The sequence below is a fragment of the Parasteatoda tepidariorum genome, chromosome 12 (assembly GCF_982258835.1).
Source record: "Parasteatoda tepidariorum strain Cologne lab strain chromosome 12, Ptep-v5.0, whole genome shotgun sequence".
Lineage (NCBI taxonomy): Eukaryota > Metazoa > Arthropoda > Arachnida > Araneae > Theridiidae > Parasteatoda > Parasteatoda tepidariorum.
The window spans coordinates 9,672,511-9,692,029 of record NC_141766.1 but is presented as its reverse complement, the minus strand read 5'-3'; the positions used below and the strand labels follow the sequence as shown (position 1 = coordinate 9,692,029).

Here is a 19,519-nt window from a genome sequence, read left to right as displayed (position 1 = left end):
TTCTACATCAATCTTTTTGTTTTTTGCTACACCTAGATTTGTTTCGTGCAACGTTTCGTACACTATCGCTATATAAACAAAAATTAATAATCTTTCACTTGTAATTGCTAAACGTGCCACTCGGAGATAAAAAATACTGGTAAAGTTACCGGATTGTATGATAATGACATTTCTGGTAAAAAAAAAACATAATTCTGATAACGAAACTAAAATATACGCTATTTATGAACCATTCATTTATTAATTTTTCCGTTCATATGGTAACCGTTTACCGGATGTTCTGGTTTTCAAAATTATAGTTCATATTAACATACATTTAGTAAAAAATAAAAAGCTGAAAAGTAAATTTAACCGAATTTTAACCAATTAACTTTTACGCTAGGTTCTGAGGTATCATGGTAAAAATACCAAGTTTTACCGCTCTCCCCAAATTTTATCACACATAAAAACACTATATTTTATGGTTAATTTTATCGAAATCATAACCAAAGCTCTTCGGTAAAAATTACCGAGATTTTGGTGCCCTCATAGAGTCAAAAATACGGTAATTTTAACCATATTTTGGTAGTTTTAACCACGCTTTTTTTCTCGGTACTGAATATTTTTTATAGCCAATGTTTGATGCAAAAATTAATAGAGGTTGCTTTATAAATAACCGTTTTTTGAATATTGCCTTCAATTTTGCATGATTTTGGTGGAAAATTTAAAGTATGAAGGTGTATAGCAAATTAATGCTAGCAATGTTTATACAATTGAAGCATTTTTTATTCATAATGTAGTCAAAACAAGCTTCTAACAAACAGCGTAAGAGTAACTGAAATGTATATTATAATTTTTTGGCACTAAGCTACACTGTTAAATATTCTGGATCAAATTACTGTATAAAGTAACTGTACTTTGGGAGCATCATCCGTAAAATACATTTTACCGTAAAATACATTTTTACGGTGGAATATTATACCGTAATTTTGACAGTAATATTTATTTAATGAGAGTGATTCAGCGATTTTATGGTAATTATTATTTCATTTTATAACCGTCGTTGAACAGCCGACCCAATTTTTGGGATTACGACTAATAAAGTGCAACTGCGTAGCCTTGTAATTTTGAACCCAATCCAGATGACAAGGAAACTCCTGGATCAAATATTGGAAGAAATTAGCCTTAGTGAAGGACTTTTTGATGGAACTAACCCGCATTTTCTTTACATGGAGAGGAAAACCTCGAAATCTTCCCAACGCAAGGGAATTATAAAATTATTATTATTTTTTTCTTATATCCTTCGTTGAACAGCCGACCCAATTTTGGGTTTACGACTACCAATGTCCAACTCTGTAGCCTCATAATTTTGAATCAATCTAGAAGACAAGGAAAGTTCTGAATCTACGGATTTATTATGGGAACATGGAGGACTTCGCGACTAGACAGATTTAACGTGCATCATTCACCATTTACAACTCGGGGAGTCATCGACCGGCGGGGATCGAACCCACAAACTCTTGGACATGGGCCCAGTGCCCTACCAACCAGGCTATCCCGGCCACAAATTATTATTATTATACAATTTACGGTATAACAGATTTTTTGTTCGGTAGCATGCTCCTATAAAAATGGATTTTACGGAAAATGTTACCGGCATCCTCGCTTCGTATAGTGAAGTTTGGCTCATGAAATAATTTAAGTTTACCAGAACTTTCAATGGGTTGCTGAACTGAATTTTTTTTCATATCATGTTAAATCAAATAATTATGTAATCCAGTTTATGATGATTTAATGTTGCTGATAATAAGGTGTTACTTAACAGATTATTAATATTTCAGCAAAGTTTCAGAACACCATAGTTCAACATATCCAGGAATTTCTAACAGTAGACGAAAATAATCAACAAATTAACGTAAATAAGCACCAAAAATCACAACTTTATCGCTTTATTTGAATGTTAATGTGACTAGACTTAACATTATCCTCAGAAAGTAATTAATTAGGAACTTTCTGTTCCTTAACTCTTTATCTAATTGGTATCATTTCTCTATTTATTGAAGGTTGAAAGTAAAATTTAAATAAACGAAAATAAATGTTTAACAAATATAAAAATTAAAAACAATTTTGCCCTTGATAAATATTCACACGTATAAATCAGAAACATAAGCAGGAAGTAAAACGAAAACTAAAAAATTTTACTTACTATTTATACTTTTATATTTCAATAATTTATTAACTTTTTATCATGGTGTTTCTATTCTTGTCTAATTTCAATAGATATTTTGATTTGAAAAAGAATTAGTCCTATTGAATATTTTGGAGAAAAAAATTTATAAATATTGTAATTGGGATAATTATAAATTATTTAGATCTAAATATAGAATAATGAATGAGCTTTAACCTTCTACAATATACGTGATATGTAAGCAGAAACTTTATGTATTATTCATATGTGATTGTTTTTTTTAAACGAATACAATAAATTAGATAATTAAGGTATGTTTTTTACATGTGAATTACCTTGATTTTTTATTTCGTTTATTTTCTAGATCATTTCATTTTCCGAGACATATAAAATGTCTTGTGAGTAAAACAATTTGAATAAGTTATATAATGAAAAATAATTTACATTCATTTTAAAAGTGCCAACAAGTAATTTAAAAAAATTTAATAATAATAACTAAAACTCATATCTTTGTCGAAAACAGCGGAAGAGTAATTTTAAAATAATTTCTAATTTATTTATTATTAGAAAAAGTCATGAAGATTAAATTTTAAAATTCCTAAACCTGGATTTATGCATAAAGAAAAAAAGGATTATACATTTTATGTTGTTTTGGTTTATAAATTATTTTTAATTGAGCCAAAGATAATTATTTTGAAATCATCCGCAAATATTATTTCATAAACATCTGAATCTTTACTTGATATGTTTTATTTTTTCTTATGTTTTAATTTGTACTTTTGTTTGCTTATGTTATATATTTCGGTAGCTACTCTTTCTTTTTTTATTTCTTCTTTGCTTTTGTAATTCCTTTTCTTGTTTTATTTCTACTTTCTAAATAAAAAGGAGATAAATTAGATATCTGAAGCAAATTCCAGACATGTTGATTATTCAATTTTTTTATAAATGGTTTAGACTTCATTTTTAGTTTTAAATTAAAGAATTAGTTAAATCCAATAAAAATTAATTAAACACTATTTTAACTCAATTTCTAATCATAATTCCGTAATCTTCGTGATGAGAGGTTAGATATAAAAAAAATTTGTCTGCATAACGAAAGAAACAAAAAAAAAATAACAAATGCAAAAAGTTTGCAATCTCATAATTTCAATTTTTTTATGAATATGAAAATTTAATTGCAAAGCTTTATTGGTAACTTAATTTTTTCTACGTGTAAAATATCTATGAATCACTTTTTATAAATAGACGTAAACTTTTTGAATCAAAAATCATTTGATGCATAGATTACAAGCGAAACTCAAAAAATAAAATCGAAGCCACAGTCTTTCTACCATGATAGAAATTAACCATAATATTGTTCAAATTTGCTGTAACATAAATATGGTGCTAAATTAAACTATATTACTCGTACTTCTTATACTTGATTACCTGCTGAAAAAAAAAGTTTGGTCAAAACTACCATAATGTGATAAAGTTTACGGTATTTCTGGCTTATTGAGAATACCAAAAAGCTTGGTAATTTGTAGCGAAATGCTTTGGTAATGATTTTTGTAAAATTAACAATAAAATATGTTCTTATATTAAATCTTCTTTATATTTTTACGCTACGCTCCTCAAATCTACCTCATACATTTACGTTATATTCCTCAACGCTACCTCATACTTTTCTAAGCGATGAATCAGTCGAAAAAAACTAATTTCTTTGAGGAAAAGCTATAACGGTCTAATTAACATGTCTTTGAACCCCGGTTATTGCTTTTAAATGTTGCATTTAGAATTATTAACAGTCAGTGTCGTTTCATTTTTTTCTCTCCTTTTTTTGCCTTTTTTTCGGTGCAATAAAATCAGTTACATTAATTATGACAACCAATTCATTAATTTTTCAATCATATGAAAACTGCTTCTGTTAAAAAAGATTTGTCGTTTTTGAATGTGTAAAGATTTTTGCGCTTAAAAAATATTACACAGGGTGTTTTGTAAGCACCGTTCTTAATGCATATTTTTGGTATAGTTATTAAAAAGAAGAAAAAATTGCTACACATTAGTGGTCGAAAAATTTTTTTGTGTGAGAAAAATTCAAAAACGTTACTAAAACCAGAGGAATCACGAATCAATTAGGAAAAAGTCAGGATTAAAAAACTCATAACTAACTTTATTGCCTTCAAAGGATTTCTAAGCGTCGCATTTTATTTCCTTTCAGTTTTCTCGGGTAATCCAAACAGATTTTTATGATTTTGATCCAGCTTTCTTCATTAATGGTTCGTCAAGTTAAATATTTTTTTTCTCGTATATATATATATATATTAAGTAGAACCACTTAATTAGTGTATTTTTGTTACTTCTTTTTAAAGAAGGATTCTAAGAATACACATTAAGGATAGTGATTAAAAAACATCGTATGTATATGTATTATGAAGTATTATTTGCAAGGAAAAAAATTCTGGTGGAATTACCGTACTACATGGTAATAAAATTTTTGGTTAAAAAAAAAAAAAAACTCTAGTTAACAAAACCAAAATATACAGTATTTAAACCAATGATTTGGTAAGTTCATATGGTTCTGGTTTACCGGAAATTCTGGTTTTCAAAACTATAAAACTATATTCTTTAGAATCTCTCATTTTAAATTTTAAAATTTATTCATTTATTTATTTATGTACTCATTTTTCATAAATAACTTACAGAGTTTTTCAACATTTATATTGAAAATTAAAAGTTCTCTTGTCGAATTCTATTCACTAATTTTCCTGTTAATTTAACGGCATTTAATTATTCGTTCAAAGTAGAACTGAAAAATGGCGGCTTGGCCAATAATCAAGGAGAAAAAAATAATTGCAAAGTTACCGTACTCTATGGTAATGCCATTTTTTGTTTTAAAAAAAATAATAAACGGAATTCCGGTTAATAAAACCAAAATATACGGTATTTAAGCCATTCGCTTGATGGTTTTTCTGTTTTAATGGTAACGGTTTACCATGTATTCTGGTTTTCAAAATTATAGTTTTTATTGCTACATATTTAGTAAAAAAAACACAAATCTAAAAAATAAATTTAACCAAATAAACGTTTTTATGCTTTTACCAAAATCATTAACAAAGAACTTCAGTAAAAATCGTAGTCATCCGTACGAATTCCGCACCAGGCTCGCACCGACCACAGGGCTGACGTAAAATATCCTCAGTGGTTAACGGATCATGAATCCCCTTGCCGTCAGGTTAACCATGGGTGGTTTTCGTGATTTGCCTCCCCGTGTAACTCAAATGTGGGTTAGTCCCATTAAATAGTCCTCCCCAAAAGCTAGTTTGTCCCAATGCTTGATTCAGGAAATGTCTTGTGTTCTGTGTTGGATTCAAAATGTCAAGGATACCGAGTTAAACATAGTCAAAAATAGGGTCGGCTATTAAATGGCGGTTATGAAATAACATAAAATGAATTGAGGTTACAGTAAATATTAACGATACAGTTGTTCAACGAATTCAAAATTTTTTTATATTGTCCACTGATAAAAGTTTTCATTAATATAGTTTTGAAAAAATATTCCAGTTTATTGGTTTAAAACAAAATTATAGGTCTTTTGACTTTTAAACGCTTACAAAATGCTGTTGAATGGATATAAATCTGTACGCAGCATGTGGATAAATAAAGCGGAAACTTAAAATGTTGTATAATTTTTTTTGAAAAACAAATATGGGCTATTTTTGTGTCGTTGACTGTCTGTAAATATGTCATTGACTGTCTTCTACGTTACAGGAAGGTAGCTGAACTGAAATTTTTCTTAAAAAAAATATTTATTAGATCATTTTATTTCATCGAACTTATTTAGTGCATTTTGAAATTATTATACGTAAAGTATTCTAAAAATGCCCTTGCATTTGAGTAAAGCATCAGAGCATTAAAAAATATTTTTGGCAGTTTTCAATTTATTCTATGTACATCAATTTCGATGTGAAATCTTTTTTTGAAGATCGTGACGTTATTCATATAGCGATAAAAAATAATATTTCGCTTAGAAGGGGAGAAAGAGAGAAACATGACTATAATTGAATAAATAATTCCAATAAACTAAAGAGGTAAAATATTACCAGACTGAATATTTCATTCTCTTCAGAAATTAACAAATAAGAAATAACAGTCGACATGTTTCGCGGGCATCAAAAATAAGCACCCATATTCAAGACTTGCCGGAATAAATTCTATTTCGACAATGCTGAAATGTTACATCAGCTCACCTTGTTACATCAGCTCACCTTGATGCCCTGGAATCTTACTCTTTATTTATTTGAATGCCGATTCCCTTGTTAACGACATTATTTCCTCCCTTTCTCTCCATAACGCATGGAAATTAATTTTACCTGTTTTGCTACTCGGCCACTGTGATTTTTTTTCGTTTCGTTTTTCATTTTTTTCCCTCGGCTTCAGTGGTTTTTCACGCTTTGTTTCACCTTTATTTTTCCATTTTTTTAGAAACTTTCAAAATTCTTATTACCAAACATATATTAAAAATACAAAACTAAAAAGTAAATTTTAGTGAATAAATGGTTTTTTTAGGAACTTTCAAAATTCTTATTACCAAACATACATTAAAAATACAAAACTAAAAAGTAAATTTTACTGAAAAAATGGTTTTTTTAGAAACTTTCAAAATTCTTATTACCAAACATATATTAAAAATGCAAAACTAAAAAGTAAATTTTACTGAATAAATGGTTTTTTTAGGAACTTTCAAAATTCTTATTACCAAACATATATTAAAAATGCAAAAGTAAAAGGTAAATTTTACTAAATGAGTGGTTTTAATGCAAATCTCTACGGTATCATTACAAAATTACCTATTTATTACCAAACAGCATGATAATAATACTACAAGTATATTTTATTGTTAATTTCACAATAATTCATAACCACAGTGCTTCGGTAAAAATTTCCGTGCTTTTTGATGTTCCTATAAAGCTAGAAACTCGTTAAATGTTACCATTTTACCATATTCTGGTAGTTTTTACCATACTTTTCCCTTGGTGTAGATATGAACACATAGCTCAAAAGGCGTATTTTAAAAGTACATTCCTCAAAATGTATATTTAAGAAAATGGGCATAGCTCGAAATGCATATTTTATGAAAATGGACCCGGTTCAAAATGCGTACTTAAGAAAATGGACACATCACCACTAAACCAGAAATTTTGCTTGTTTTTTTTAAACACTAGGTACAATTATTACGGAGCAAAGTCTCGGTCGGGCTAGATAAATTACAGATACGATTATTCTGACTATTTCTTCGTATTCCAATCTCTAAACAATAAAATAATTAAAAATCAGAATTTCTAAAGGTACACCCTTGTGCAAATTAATTGAAACAAACTCAATAAAATCAGAAAACTAAAAGAAAATGCTATTTTATTTAAATTTATACAAACTCAAAAATTTTTAGTACATAATATGATCTCCACGACACTTTATTAACATTTGGACACGATTCGGCATGGATTCCACTAATTTTTTACAGTCATTTATAATATTTGTGTCCTTGTACCACACATGAATTAACGCCGTGATTAGCTTCTCCATTGTTGTACAGTCCATATTTAATAGGCGATTCTTGCATATGGCCCAGAGATTCTCAATTGGGTTGATATCCGGAGAGTTCCCTGGCCATTCCAATGTCTCAATTTGATTCTCAGACATGAATTTCTTGACAATTTTGAACGTTTGGCAAGGAGCTAAATCCCGTTGAAAAATCCCTGTTCCATCAGGGTATCATTTCTTCAACTCTGGAACAACTTTTTTTACCCAGAATAGTAATGTACTGCTAAGAACGCATCATACCGTCAATAGGCTGCAAAGGTCCAACCCCATTGTAACCGAAACAATCTCAAAACATCTTCTTTAAAAAACACGAAAAAAAAGTTTGTTTCAATTAATTTGCACAAGGGTGTAAGTTAACTACCGTAATTATAAATTTATAGGGACCGAGACGATCCTTCAACGAGAACAATAAAAAAAATACGAAGTTAAAAAAATCGAAATACTTTTTGCAAGTGAACATCATAACATTACGAATTTATTTGTATTTATTATTTAATTCTTAAAAAAAAAGGAAGTACCCACGAAAGAAGTTTGAAAATCGGAATACAATATTATGTCTCTTATTTGAAATGGCTACTGTACAAAAAAGAAATCACCCTGAATAACTTTTGACCTAATGATCTGATTTTATGTTCTATGATTCAAACCTATTGGTTCACGGGGTGCCTTAAATATGCTAACTAATTTGACCAGATCATTTTTTAAGTTATCAAATCAGATCAAAAACGTACTTTTTTTGAACAAACATACCTTTTTTTTGTTGACAGATTCAGATTTCTGACTCTTAAAATATAGGAGATAGCTGAAGTCTGGAAAATTTGGTCAGAAGAGCGATCCAAAGTTTGAACCTCTTAATGATAATTTTTACTTCACCATATTCAATGATAATTTCACCATATCTCAAGAACTTTTCAAGCGAATTGAAAAAAATTTCCACTCAATTTTAAAACTCATTTATTTAAAGAAGATTCCATGCAATGAATAGATTTTAGTAATTACTTTTCATTTTTTATTATTTAATTTAATAATAGCCAAAACAATTTTGAGTTGCAAGGCACACAATTTTTACATCATTTGAAGAATATAATTTTATATGTCAAAATCCAAAATTTGATCGAGTTATCGACTCGAAATAAATTTTAAATCGAAATAATCTGTGAAAAAAAATATGTTTAAATACGGAAAATCGAATTTTAAAAATGTTGTATGGTTAAAATTCGATTTCTCGCAGACTATTCGTTCAAATTTTGCATTTTCCCATTTAAAATTAAATTTTTCAATATGGTGTACAAATTAAATACCTCACAATTCAACATTTTTTTTACTATTATTAAATATTATAATAAAAAATAACTAATTTTTTTGCATGGAATTATCTTTTGATATACGAATTTTATAATTTTGTACATAATTCATTTAAAGAGTTCTCGAGATACAGTAAAATACGCAAAAAGTAAAATTAACGTACTTTGGACCACTCTTCTGACTAAACTATTTTGGCAAAAATTTCCCAGATAGCAGCTACCCCTTATATTTTGAGTGTGAAAAATCCAAATACGTCGGAGCAAAGGTAAGTTTATTCAGAGAAAGTACGTTTTTATGTCTGATTTCGTAACTTAAAATATCGCCCATGCAAGTTAACTAGCAAATTTGAGATCCAATTCACCTTTATGAACCCTTAAGTTCCCGTCCTAGCACGTGAAAATCAGATCATTAGGTCAAAAGTTATTTTTTTTCTGCGCATTTTACATTTTCTTAAATACGCATTTTTAACCATGTCTTAGAAGCGCAATTTTTGACCTATGGACAAAATAACCTACAATATTATCGTATGCACAGTCTTATCCGTGGAAAAATTGTTTTTATTGTTGTTACTTTAAATTATCTTTAAAAAAAAGTGCAAAATGTTTTTTAAAGTTTCATTGGGAGCGAACAGGAGACGCAAATTTAACTATTATTAAAAACAACTATTTTTTAATGATTGAATTAGACCCAAAATATCTGACACGAAAATTTCTATGAACACTGATTTAAAAAATATACTTGAACATAAAGTATCTTATTAGCTTCATAATTAAAAAGAAAAAATCGATCTAAATATATCTTTCTCAAGACGACGACACGTTATCTTGAGACACGTGTTACCATCTTGAGAAAGATCGTCGTCTACGCACTCTCAAAACATATGGACAATTTTTCTATTTTAATTAAGAAGCTAATTAAGTTTATTTTATTGTCAGTTATATTGTAATCTGTGTTTTTCGTTTTAATACACATTAAATATACTAAAAATAAATGAATAAAGTTGTCTTATTGCAGTAAGCATGTTTTGAACGAAATGTTTATTCTGTAAATAAAGCTTATAAAAAGTCATATTGGTAATTTTTTTTTTTTAGAAATTGCAGCCATAGGATAATATTATTATCCTGCATCCAGTATTTTTTCTGAAATGCTTATGCTAGATTTTTAGAAAACTTCAGAATCAAATGTTTATGCTATCTTAGAAATTTTCAGCAGCGGAATCAAAGGGTTATAATTAATGTTATAGAGACATTAATAATGTTTTAAGAATATAAATTCTAATAATGTTTTATAATGTTACATGTCACATTAATAATTAAGCTATGAACAATAATTTAAGAGACATAATGCAAAATTTTGTAAAAGCAAAAGCACAGTAGCGACCATAAGTTAATGTTGTTGTTTTATAATTCGGCATTCGTTATTTTCGATGGCCCAGCATTTTTTTGAAAAATTTCTTAGTAATGATGAAATCTGAATTGTCTAAATGGAAATGAGGAGACAGATTATTAATTTTTTCAAAATAAATAGTAACCATCAGATAATAGTGTTATATAATCTTGTGTTTTAAGACATTCTCAGCAATGTTGGAATCAAATGTTTATGTTGTAAAGGAAGCTTTATGGTAAAGGAAGCTTATTTCAAAATTTAATTGCAATTATGGGAGGCATATTCCATACGATTTATGAGGTTATACAACGAAAAAAATAATAATAACTGAGAAAAATGTGACCTCCAACTTTAAACATAAATTTGTTACAAAGTAAACTCTTTAAAGAAGGTATTAAGATTATTTTTTTAGCCATGTGATTATTTTGGAATACGCCGCTGCCATTTTTCTAAGTAGCGTACAACATGTGCGTACGCCTCACGTGTTCTTAAAAGTCAATTTAAGATGTTTTTATACCAAATAAGACAATTAAAACTCATAGAAACAGATGGTTCTTTTTCCTCATTAAACTACAAATTTATTTCTTTATAAATCAATTACTTTGACGTAAAATTGCGTTTGTTCTTTTAAATATGCTTTTAATGAATATTAATTATGATATTTTTAATTTAATTTTCAGTAATTATAACGACTTTTAATGGTATTTTATGGGAAGCTCGATAAAGTTCCAGGAGACCACAAACATTAACTGAGAACTCAACTACTATATTTTTCGTGTTTGGATACATTGTTAAAATAATGAATCGTATTGAACCAATTATCGTTCTTATTACTTCGACTTCAATATAACAACTTCACTACTGAATAATAACCTTCAATATACTATAACTTTATAACAACTAACTACTGAATAATAACCTTCAATATACTATAACTTTATAACAACTAACTACTGAATAATAACCTTCAATGTACTATAACTTTATAACAACTAACTACTGAATAATAACCTTCAATATACTATAACTTTAATATAACAACTTCACTAATAAATTACAGCCTTCAAATTACTAAAACTTTAATATAACAAATATTACTAATGTAAAACAACCTTCAAATTACTAGAATTCTAATATAAAACTTCAATAACGAAGAAAAATTTTTAAATTACTACACCTTTAATATATCAACTTCACTACTAAATAATAATATTCAAATTACTATAACTTTTGTACAAAACTTCAATAATGAATAATAACTCTCAAATAACTTGAACTTTAATATAGCAATTTTAATAACGTTAAAATAACTAATTTGAGCAATATCATGGTGCAAATTAAACTCATTTTGAACTTGAGTATACGATGCTTGGGTTCATCTTAAATGGAAATGTTTCTCAATTTAACAAATTTCTAAGGTTTCAACGTATTTTTATGATTTTATATTTCAACTTTTGTACTTTTTTTTATTATGTAGTACTTGGAGTAACGCAAAAATGGCACTATTTTTAGGAACACTCAAATGCTTTGCGTGTAAAGGCATTATTTAAATAGTAAGCCAACTCAATTTTTTTTTCTCATTTTGTGAAACAAAGCTGTAAAATTTCTTAAATCTAATGACTGAGTCACAGTGACTCAGTGAATAGAGCCCTAGCCACCCAGTGAGGTGAACCCTTGTTCAAATCCCAGCGATGGCTGGTCAATATGAATACTGCACTGGCTATCACTAATGACCGTGTTGACGTAAAATATCCTCAGTGAGAGACGGATTATGAGTTAGAGTCCCCTTGCCGTCAGGCTAATCATGGGAAGTTATTGTGGTTTTCCTCTCCTTGTAACGCATATAGGATTAGTTTCATCAAAAGTTCCTCCAATAAGGGAAAGTTTTTTGAATACTTGATCCAGGAGTTCCCTTGTCTTCTGGATTGGATTCAAAATTACAAGACTACGGAGTTGAATATTGGTAGTCGTAAAATCAAAATTCTGTCGGCTGCTCAACGACGGTTATAAAATAAAATAATCACTTATAGACAGAAATAGTGCCATTTGAAGATGTAAAACTCAATCACACTTTGCTTTAAAACTAAAATAATTTTTACTTACATCGATGGCTCAAATTTAGAGGAGTTTAACAAGAACAATGAATGAAGCAGGGTTAGGAATTAGGTTTATTATTTTTGACACTTTAAACATTATGCAGACATAAACATATTGTTTTAAAACTCAAATTCATGATTTTCATTTATCGTTATTAACTAAATTTTAAGTAAAATATATTGACTAATTAAAAAGTATGTAGGCGCAAGTTAAGCTGCGAAACTAATTAAATAAAAAAATTAATTATTTTCATATTTATAGTAATAAATTTATCTGATAACTGAAACATTTGAATTGTAATAATAGTATTTTTTTAGAATATTACACACTAAAATAAACGTATTACGTAATGCATTTAGTATTTAACTTTTTGAATGAAATAATGATTGATGATTGTATATATGTATTTTTATATTAGATAATTAAAAAAAAATTCGAAAAAAAAAAAGATTAGTTCTTAATGATTTAGATATAATTTTTATTCCTCATTAAATATTATTACCTTCAATATTTATCCTTGCTGCTTAGTTTTTATTTTAGAAAAGAAATTTTAGTTTTAAATATTTAAATAAATTTTGGTCTTAAAATTGGGCAAATAAAAGATTTAAAAAGGGAGAAGAAAAAAAACAGTTATGAATAGAATGAAGAACTTTCACGACTTTTAGAAAAAGAACAAGGGTACATAATTCACCTACTAGACAATGTAAGAAAATGTTACCTCTACACCATTATGCTGTAACTATAATAATTATATATTACATTATGCAATATTTCAGAAGTTTTTGTGAAATTATTGAGAAAACTGCTACGGAGAAAAAGATCTAGCAAAATTTTAAAAAAATAATACATAGTTATTTTCTAATAAAAATATGTTGGATTAATTATGTAAAGGATGTGCATTTATAAAATATTGCGTTAGTATTTCCCATCAAATACTAATTCAAAATAAAATAACTTAATTCTGCAATACAGAAATATATCTCCTCTGATAGCCATTTTAACATTTTTAACAGTTATTTTTCGTTTTCACCTTAATGAAAATTGTGATCCACCTTTTTTTTAGCTTTTCTTTCTTCTTTTTTTCATTTTTAGCTTATTTTTTCATTTTCAGCTTTTTTTTTTCATTTTTAGTTTATTTTTTCATTTTCAGCTTTTTTTTTCATTTTTAGCTTATTTTCTCATTTTCAGCTTTTTTCTTCATTTTTAGCTTTTTTTTTTAATTTTTTCACTCTTTTTTTGTGTATAAAAACTTAACCTTGTTTTTTATTTTCTTTTAGCTCTGGACCCACATACGAAGACCAATTGGTATAATCATTGGAATGTGCAGTCAGTTTGTTCTACTACCTCTATCAGCTTTCATACTAATTAAAATACTAGGTTTGGGCATACTTCACGCAACGGGACTTTTACTTTTGGCATGCAGTCCAGGTGGAGTCACGTCAAATATTTTTACCTATTTCTGTGATGGGGATATTTCTCTCAGGTAATACTACAAATAATTTTAGATTCCTTTTGTACCGAAATGATTGTCCAATTTTGGTTTCCATTTATATCGTAATAATCGTACTGTTTAAATTTTAATTTGTACCCAAATAATTGTCTTTTTCGGGGGAGTTTACTTTTAACAGAGTGAGTGCAAAATTTAGATGTGAAATAAAGTCATGTTGGATACTAGTTTGAATTTTTATTTTCATCATAGTGATTTTCCGATTTAGGTGTTTATTTGTATCGTTATGACTGTCCGATTTGAGTTTTTACTTGCACAGCAGTGATTCACCAATTTGGGTTTTTGTCTGTATCGTTATGACTGTCCGATTTGGGTTTTTATTTGTACCCTAGTGACATTTGGGTACAATTTGGGTTTTAATTGTACTCCAATGATTGTCTGATACAGAAAAATCTCATTCATCTTGATTATATTTAAAAAGAAATATAATTTAAGGATTTTACTTCTGGTTAACAACACAAAGAAAAACAGGCTTGAATATATTTAACGATAGGCACTATATTTACGTAACTCTAGAGATGAAAAATGGGCTATTGGAGACAGTCTGGGAAACAGACTGAAGGTGATCCGGAGACATGTTCTTACAATATTAATCCTCCGCAGAGGGGTATTTCCGCATTTGTAAGGCCCATTCCACAATTTAGACAAAGATCTAAAGGGGAAGAAAAAATTTTCTAGATCGCCCATGGTACTGCTCAGAAACCAACTACAGAATCTTTGACTCCAAAAATTTTACGAGCGCGTATATCACATGTACTTGGTGGGTCTTAGCGTAATTGGGGTTCGGACCTCAGGACCAAAGGCCAATCCTCTAACCACTGGGCTACCACGGCTCTATAATTAATGAATTAAATTACTATGCATTAACGTCATTCCTAAATATTCATCAATCACTAAGAATATAAACTAAGAAGAATAACTTTTAAATAATGCATTCGAACTTGCATTTATTTCGTCCGCTTTCAAATTCCTAGTTTTATCGTTTTTTAACAGATGAGAGTGTTAAGATCCGCTTAAAAATTTCCGGTCCCACAGTAAACTAATCGTAAAGACATGGTTTCCCGTAAAACACCGAAGTCAAGCATCACTGGCTGCGATCAGTAAGTGGTTGGGTGACTATTTTGATCAGCCTGCCTAGGGACCGAGGGTGCGCGATATTGGTCCTCGTTAAACTGTTCTACCGTAAAGTGCTCGACTTCACTCGCAGGTCGTCGGGCTACCAAAGCAGAGGAGCCATTCCCTCTGTTGAGGATTAAAATTGCAATGACCTGTCTTCGGATCATCCTCAGGAATGTTTCCCATATCGTCGCCAATAGCCCATTGTGGAGCTCTAGTGCAACTTTAATAAAGTACCTACCTAAGCATTTCCGAATTTGTATTCGTAACGGATAAGTGTAACGTACGTGACAATGACATTTTAGGTCAATGGCAGAACTCCCTGTGATTTTTTATTAAATTAAAGAAGTTGAAGAACTTTTACAGAAGTATGATTGACGTTAACTTTATGGTTATGATCTTCAATACTGGAGTTTATGTTTTTATTTCGATTATTTGAACAATAAAATCAAATGGGACAAACATTTTGTTACGAAGAGAGTATACTAAACAGTAAATTATTATTTATGTTTTTAATTTATGTATCATTTTTCATTTTTTATAGTATAGCTATGACTACGTGTAGTACACTTGTAGCCTTAGGTATGATGCCTCTCAATCTTTACATGTATGGGCAATCTTTAAATCAAGAGAATGTTGCTATTCCATACGGGAAAATGGCCTTGACTCTAGTTGCAGTGACATGTCCAGTCATGTTAGGTATGCTCGTTCACTGGAAATGGTCTCGGGTTGCAGGCTTTTTGACAAAGGTAGGAATATAATATCTTTAACTTCATTTCTTATTTAATGCTTCTGCTTCAGACATAAAAGAACAGTTAAATAAAGCATAAAATCAGTTAATAAAACTTGATTTTTAACTAGAAACTAAATCTGGAATCACAGTTTTGACTTCCTAGATTAGAACAGAGTTTCTAAATTACGAAAAAAGTAATAACTAACACAGATTTGAAGAGAATTATTTTAATTTTCTCATATTAGCTAATATTCTATATCTGATATACTAACTCTGAAGTTACAGTTTTGATTTCCTGAATTAGAACAGTGGTTGTAAATGAAAAAAAAAGTAATGACTAATACATGTTTGAAGAAAATTATTTTAATTTTCTCATATTAGACTATATTTTCTCTTAAAATTGATATGTAGGTTAGGTTTTTTCCAATATATCTATTCTTCAAGTTTTTGTTAATTGTGGTTGTCGCGAATATATAGTTTTTCTCAGAGACAGACACAACTCTACAACTTTGTTCCCACTTTCATCTCTGTAAAAGCATTTTCCTAAAATTTTTGAGCAACTCCAGCTTTTAAATTTCATCTGCTCTTGGGCAGGGTAGAGAAAAACATTTATATTTTCGGACTTTTTCATCTTCAAGAAAAGTAAATAATATGTTTAAAAATATATCATCTCTTGCTATTTATTTAATATTTTCTGAAGGTACTAAAATAAGTTTTACATAAAAAAAAAAAAACCTACTTATTATACCGCTTAACCGAAATAGTGGTATTACGGAATCCGACCGCAGCAGTCATTGCCCGAAATTAAAATTTAATCAAATTTCTGTAAATTTTTAATATGCGTTTAGGGTTTAATTTTTTGATATGTAAAATTTATTTGGGGCAAAATTTAACGTTCAAAACTAAAATATATATTTTCATAAGAAATTTCAGACGCTGAAAACTGATATGTGTATGGAAATTATCGGACAAAAATCGGAACGTTCATCTGTCAAAATATAAGTTTTAAACATGCATAAAATGTATAAAAATAGTGGCTTAAAATTTCTCTTGTTTTAGTGATCTCATAGTTAAAAAACATAATATAGAGGCAGTAATTTATGCAAAAAATCCTTTTTATTTCCCCTCTGTTGTACAATTTCTATCTTCAAATTTGTATTTTCAATGCGAAAATAAATACAATAGTAGAAGGCGTTCATCGTAAAAAAGATTATTAGCATTCGGAAAACTCGAAAAGGGATATCATTGTGCTTTAGAACCATCATTGACGTGAAAGTTTACCCCGCTTACCATCGTTGATTCCAGTTTTTGTTCGCAATATTTCTCTGAAATGTAAATGTAATTTTGCGTAAATTAAATGGCTGGGATTACCTGTTTGAGAGGGCGTTGGTCCATGTCTAAGTGATGGTGAGTTCGATCGAAAGACTCCTCGTGTAGTAAATGGTGACTGGCGCACGTTAAATCTGTTAGGTCACAAAGTCCTCCAACTTCCCATAACAAATCGATACCTCTGGGGGTACTGAATTGGAGATTGATCGTTCTCTGGTTCAGGTCAAAATTACGATCAGTGGATGTAGGAATGGGTCCGCCCTTTAAAACGAGTTGTGACGGGTGTGTTTAGCTGGAGTTGTATTCTTGGCCATAGATGGCGCCTCTGAAAAACAAGAAACTCACCCTCTGTTTTAAAAATTCGCTTGGTTCAACCAAGCAGGCTTGCTTATATAGCAAGTCGCACTAGAAACAACAGCAACGTAAATTAACAACAATCCATGATTTGAACTTCAATAGTCTTCTTACATTTGACGTTCTACAGTGCTTTAAAAACAACTAGCCTACTCACTTTCTCTTGGAAATTTTTCAAGTAAGTAAGACATCCAAAATCAATACTCAAATTAACGAACATTCTAGACAGGATTGCATAAAAGGTATAATTTTTTTTAAAGTACCAGTCTAACTAACGTGACTTGAATTTGGAAACCGTTCATATTATTAGGTTTATCAGAAAGTTCTGTTTTTGAAGGAAATAAAATTATACATTATCCGAAAGCATGATTCGTTTCCATGATAGATCGCACATTTCTGATCTGAACGGTTTATCGCGTTTGATTTATATTGCATTTTTTGTCGTTCAAAATCCAATACGGTTTTGATATACGATGTTTTTAACATTATAGACATCGATCTGAGAGGTTTTTTTTAGAACCATAATACTTGTCACTTAAAACGAAATCACCAATTTCAAACTTTTCGAATCATATTCAGCAGGCTCTGAAAAAAGCTAAATACGTCTACCAAATGTTTATACACTTCTGTTGCACTGTGATCTGTATTGCAATTCATACAAAATGTAATGCCTTAAGCGCATATTTCATGGACAAACATTTTTTTCTCGAACGAAATTCACCTTCTTTTGAAAATTTAAAATCATAGTTGGTACATATTAGCTATTAATAAGCTTTCTAAAAAGTTTGAAATTTGTTTTTATTAACTATTTTTAAAGTTTAAAGTGTCTAAAACACGGTTATAAACTTTTAACGTATGTAATTTCATTCATTATATCACTTTTGGGAGATCAAGTTCTGATACGCAGCAAAGTAACTCGAAACTTTAAATTTATTTTACCCAATGTCATATTTAACTCTGTTGACATCTTACAAATTTCAGTCTTCATCTAATGTCATTGAAATTCCTAGCAGTCGCAGTCCGTAGCACATTTGTCCACTAACCTTGAGCTTCTACCGATCGGAAATTTATTTAATAATAATTTTTCTATCACTTTCAAAAGTGAAGAATATTCTGTTAGAACTTCGCACTCTAAACTAGAATTGCAACAAATTAATTTTTTTATAGAATTTCAGATGTAAGAATCTATACGAAAAAAAAGTTATGCTTTGATCTACACTGGTAGTATACTTAGCTTGAATAAATTTATTTGAAAATTACGCCTTGGTAGAATGTTACGATCTCTTTTTACATTTGATATAATCCCAATTTCTTTTAACACGTTCAGCGCCGCGTCAGCCATCTGTGACAGACACTGGACTTTCCATTTAGGCTGCGTCAACCACTGGTGGCTGACACTCAAATTACATTTAGGCTGCGTCTGCCACCGCTTGCTGACGCTGACCTTTCACATAGGCCGCGAAAAACAGCTGGCTGGCAACGTATAACATGATATAGAACTATAAAATTTACACTCTTTTATGGAATTGCAGAAAATGTATTCAAAATTTACTTAATTATTGTGATTCTTGGTTTAATAAATTCAATTTAGTAGATTTTTATCCACCACTATTTCTAAACAATTCGTAGGCATGTATAATCCACTACTTTTTTCAGATATGTCATGCTAAACCTTTTATAAACTAGCAAAATCTGTCTATATTTGCAAATTTAGTTTGTAGCAATTTACCGTGAGGCCAGACGAGCAAGCCATGTAAAATTAGCGTGGCATTCAACGTGTCAAATATATGTTTGTTGACCGGCAATTGAAAAACAATGAAAAAGAGCATATACAGTAAAGCAGCCTTGAATATTTTAAATTGTGTATGCATTCAATCGTGTTGAAACTTGTTTGAACAGAACTTTCCAGTAAACCTAGTCTTGGCCTAAATTTAAAGGAGTA

The 19,519-nt window shown here is 29.4% G+C and overlaps 1 protein-coding gene across 2 annotated transcripts in view; it reads left to right on the top strand.

Annotated features, from left to right (window-relative positions):
* LOC107452673 (ileal sodium/bile acid cotransporter) overlaps window positions 1–19,519 on the top strand; it is an 82,245-nt gene that overhangs the window by 46,930 nt on the left and 15,796 nt on the right. For both annotated transcript variants that reach the window (XM_043040012.3, XM_016069226.4), the window contains exons 2-3: window positions 13,816–14,021; window positions 15,706–15,910. In XM_043040012.3, the coding sequence (XP_042895946.1) occupies window positions 13,858–14,021; window positions 15,706–15,910 (369 nt within the window). In that variant the 5' untranslated portion in view covers window positions 13,816–13,857. The remainder of the gene's footprint in view (window positions 1–13,815; window positions 14,022–15,705; window positions 15,911–19,519) is intronic.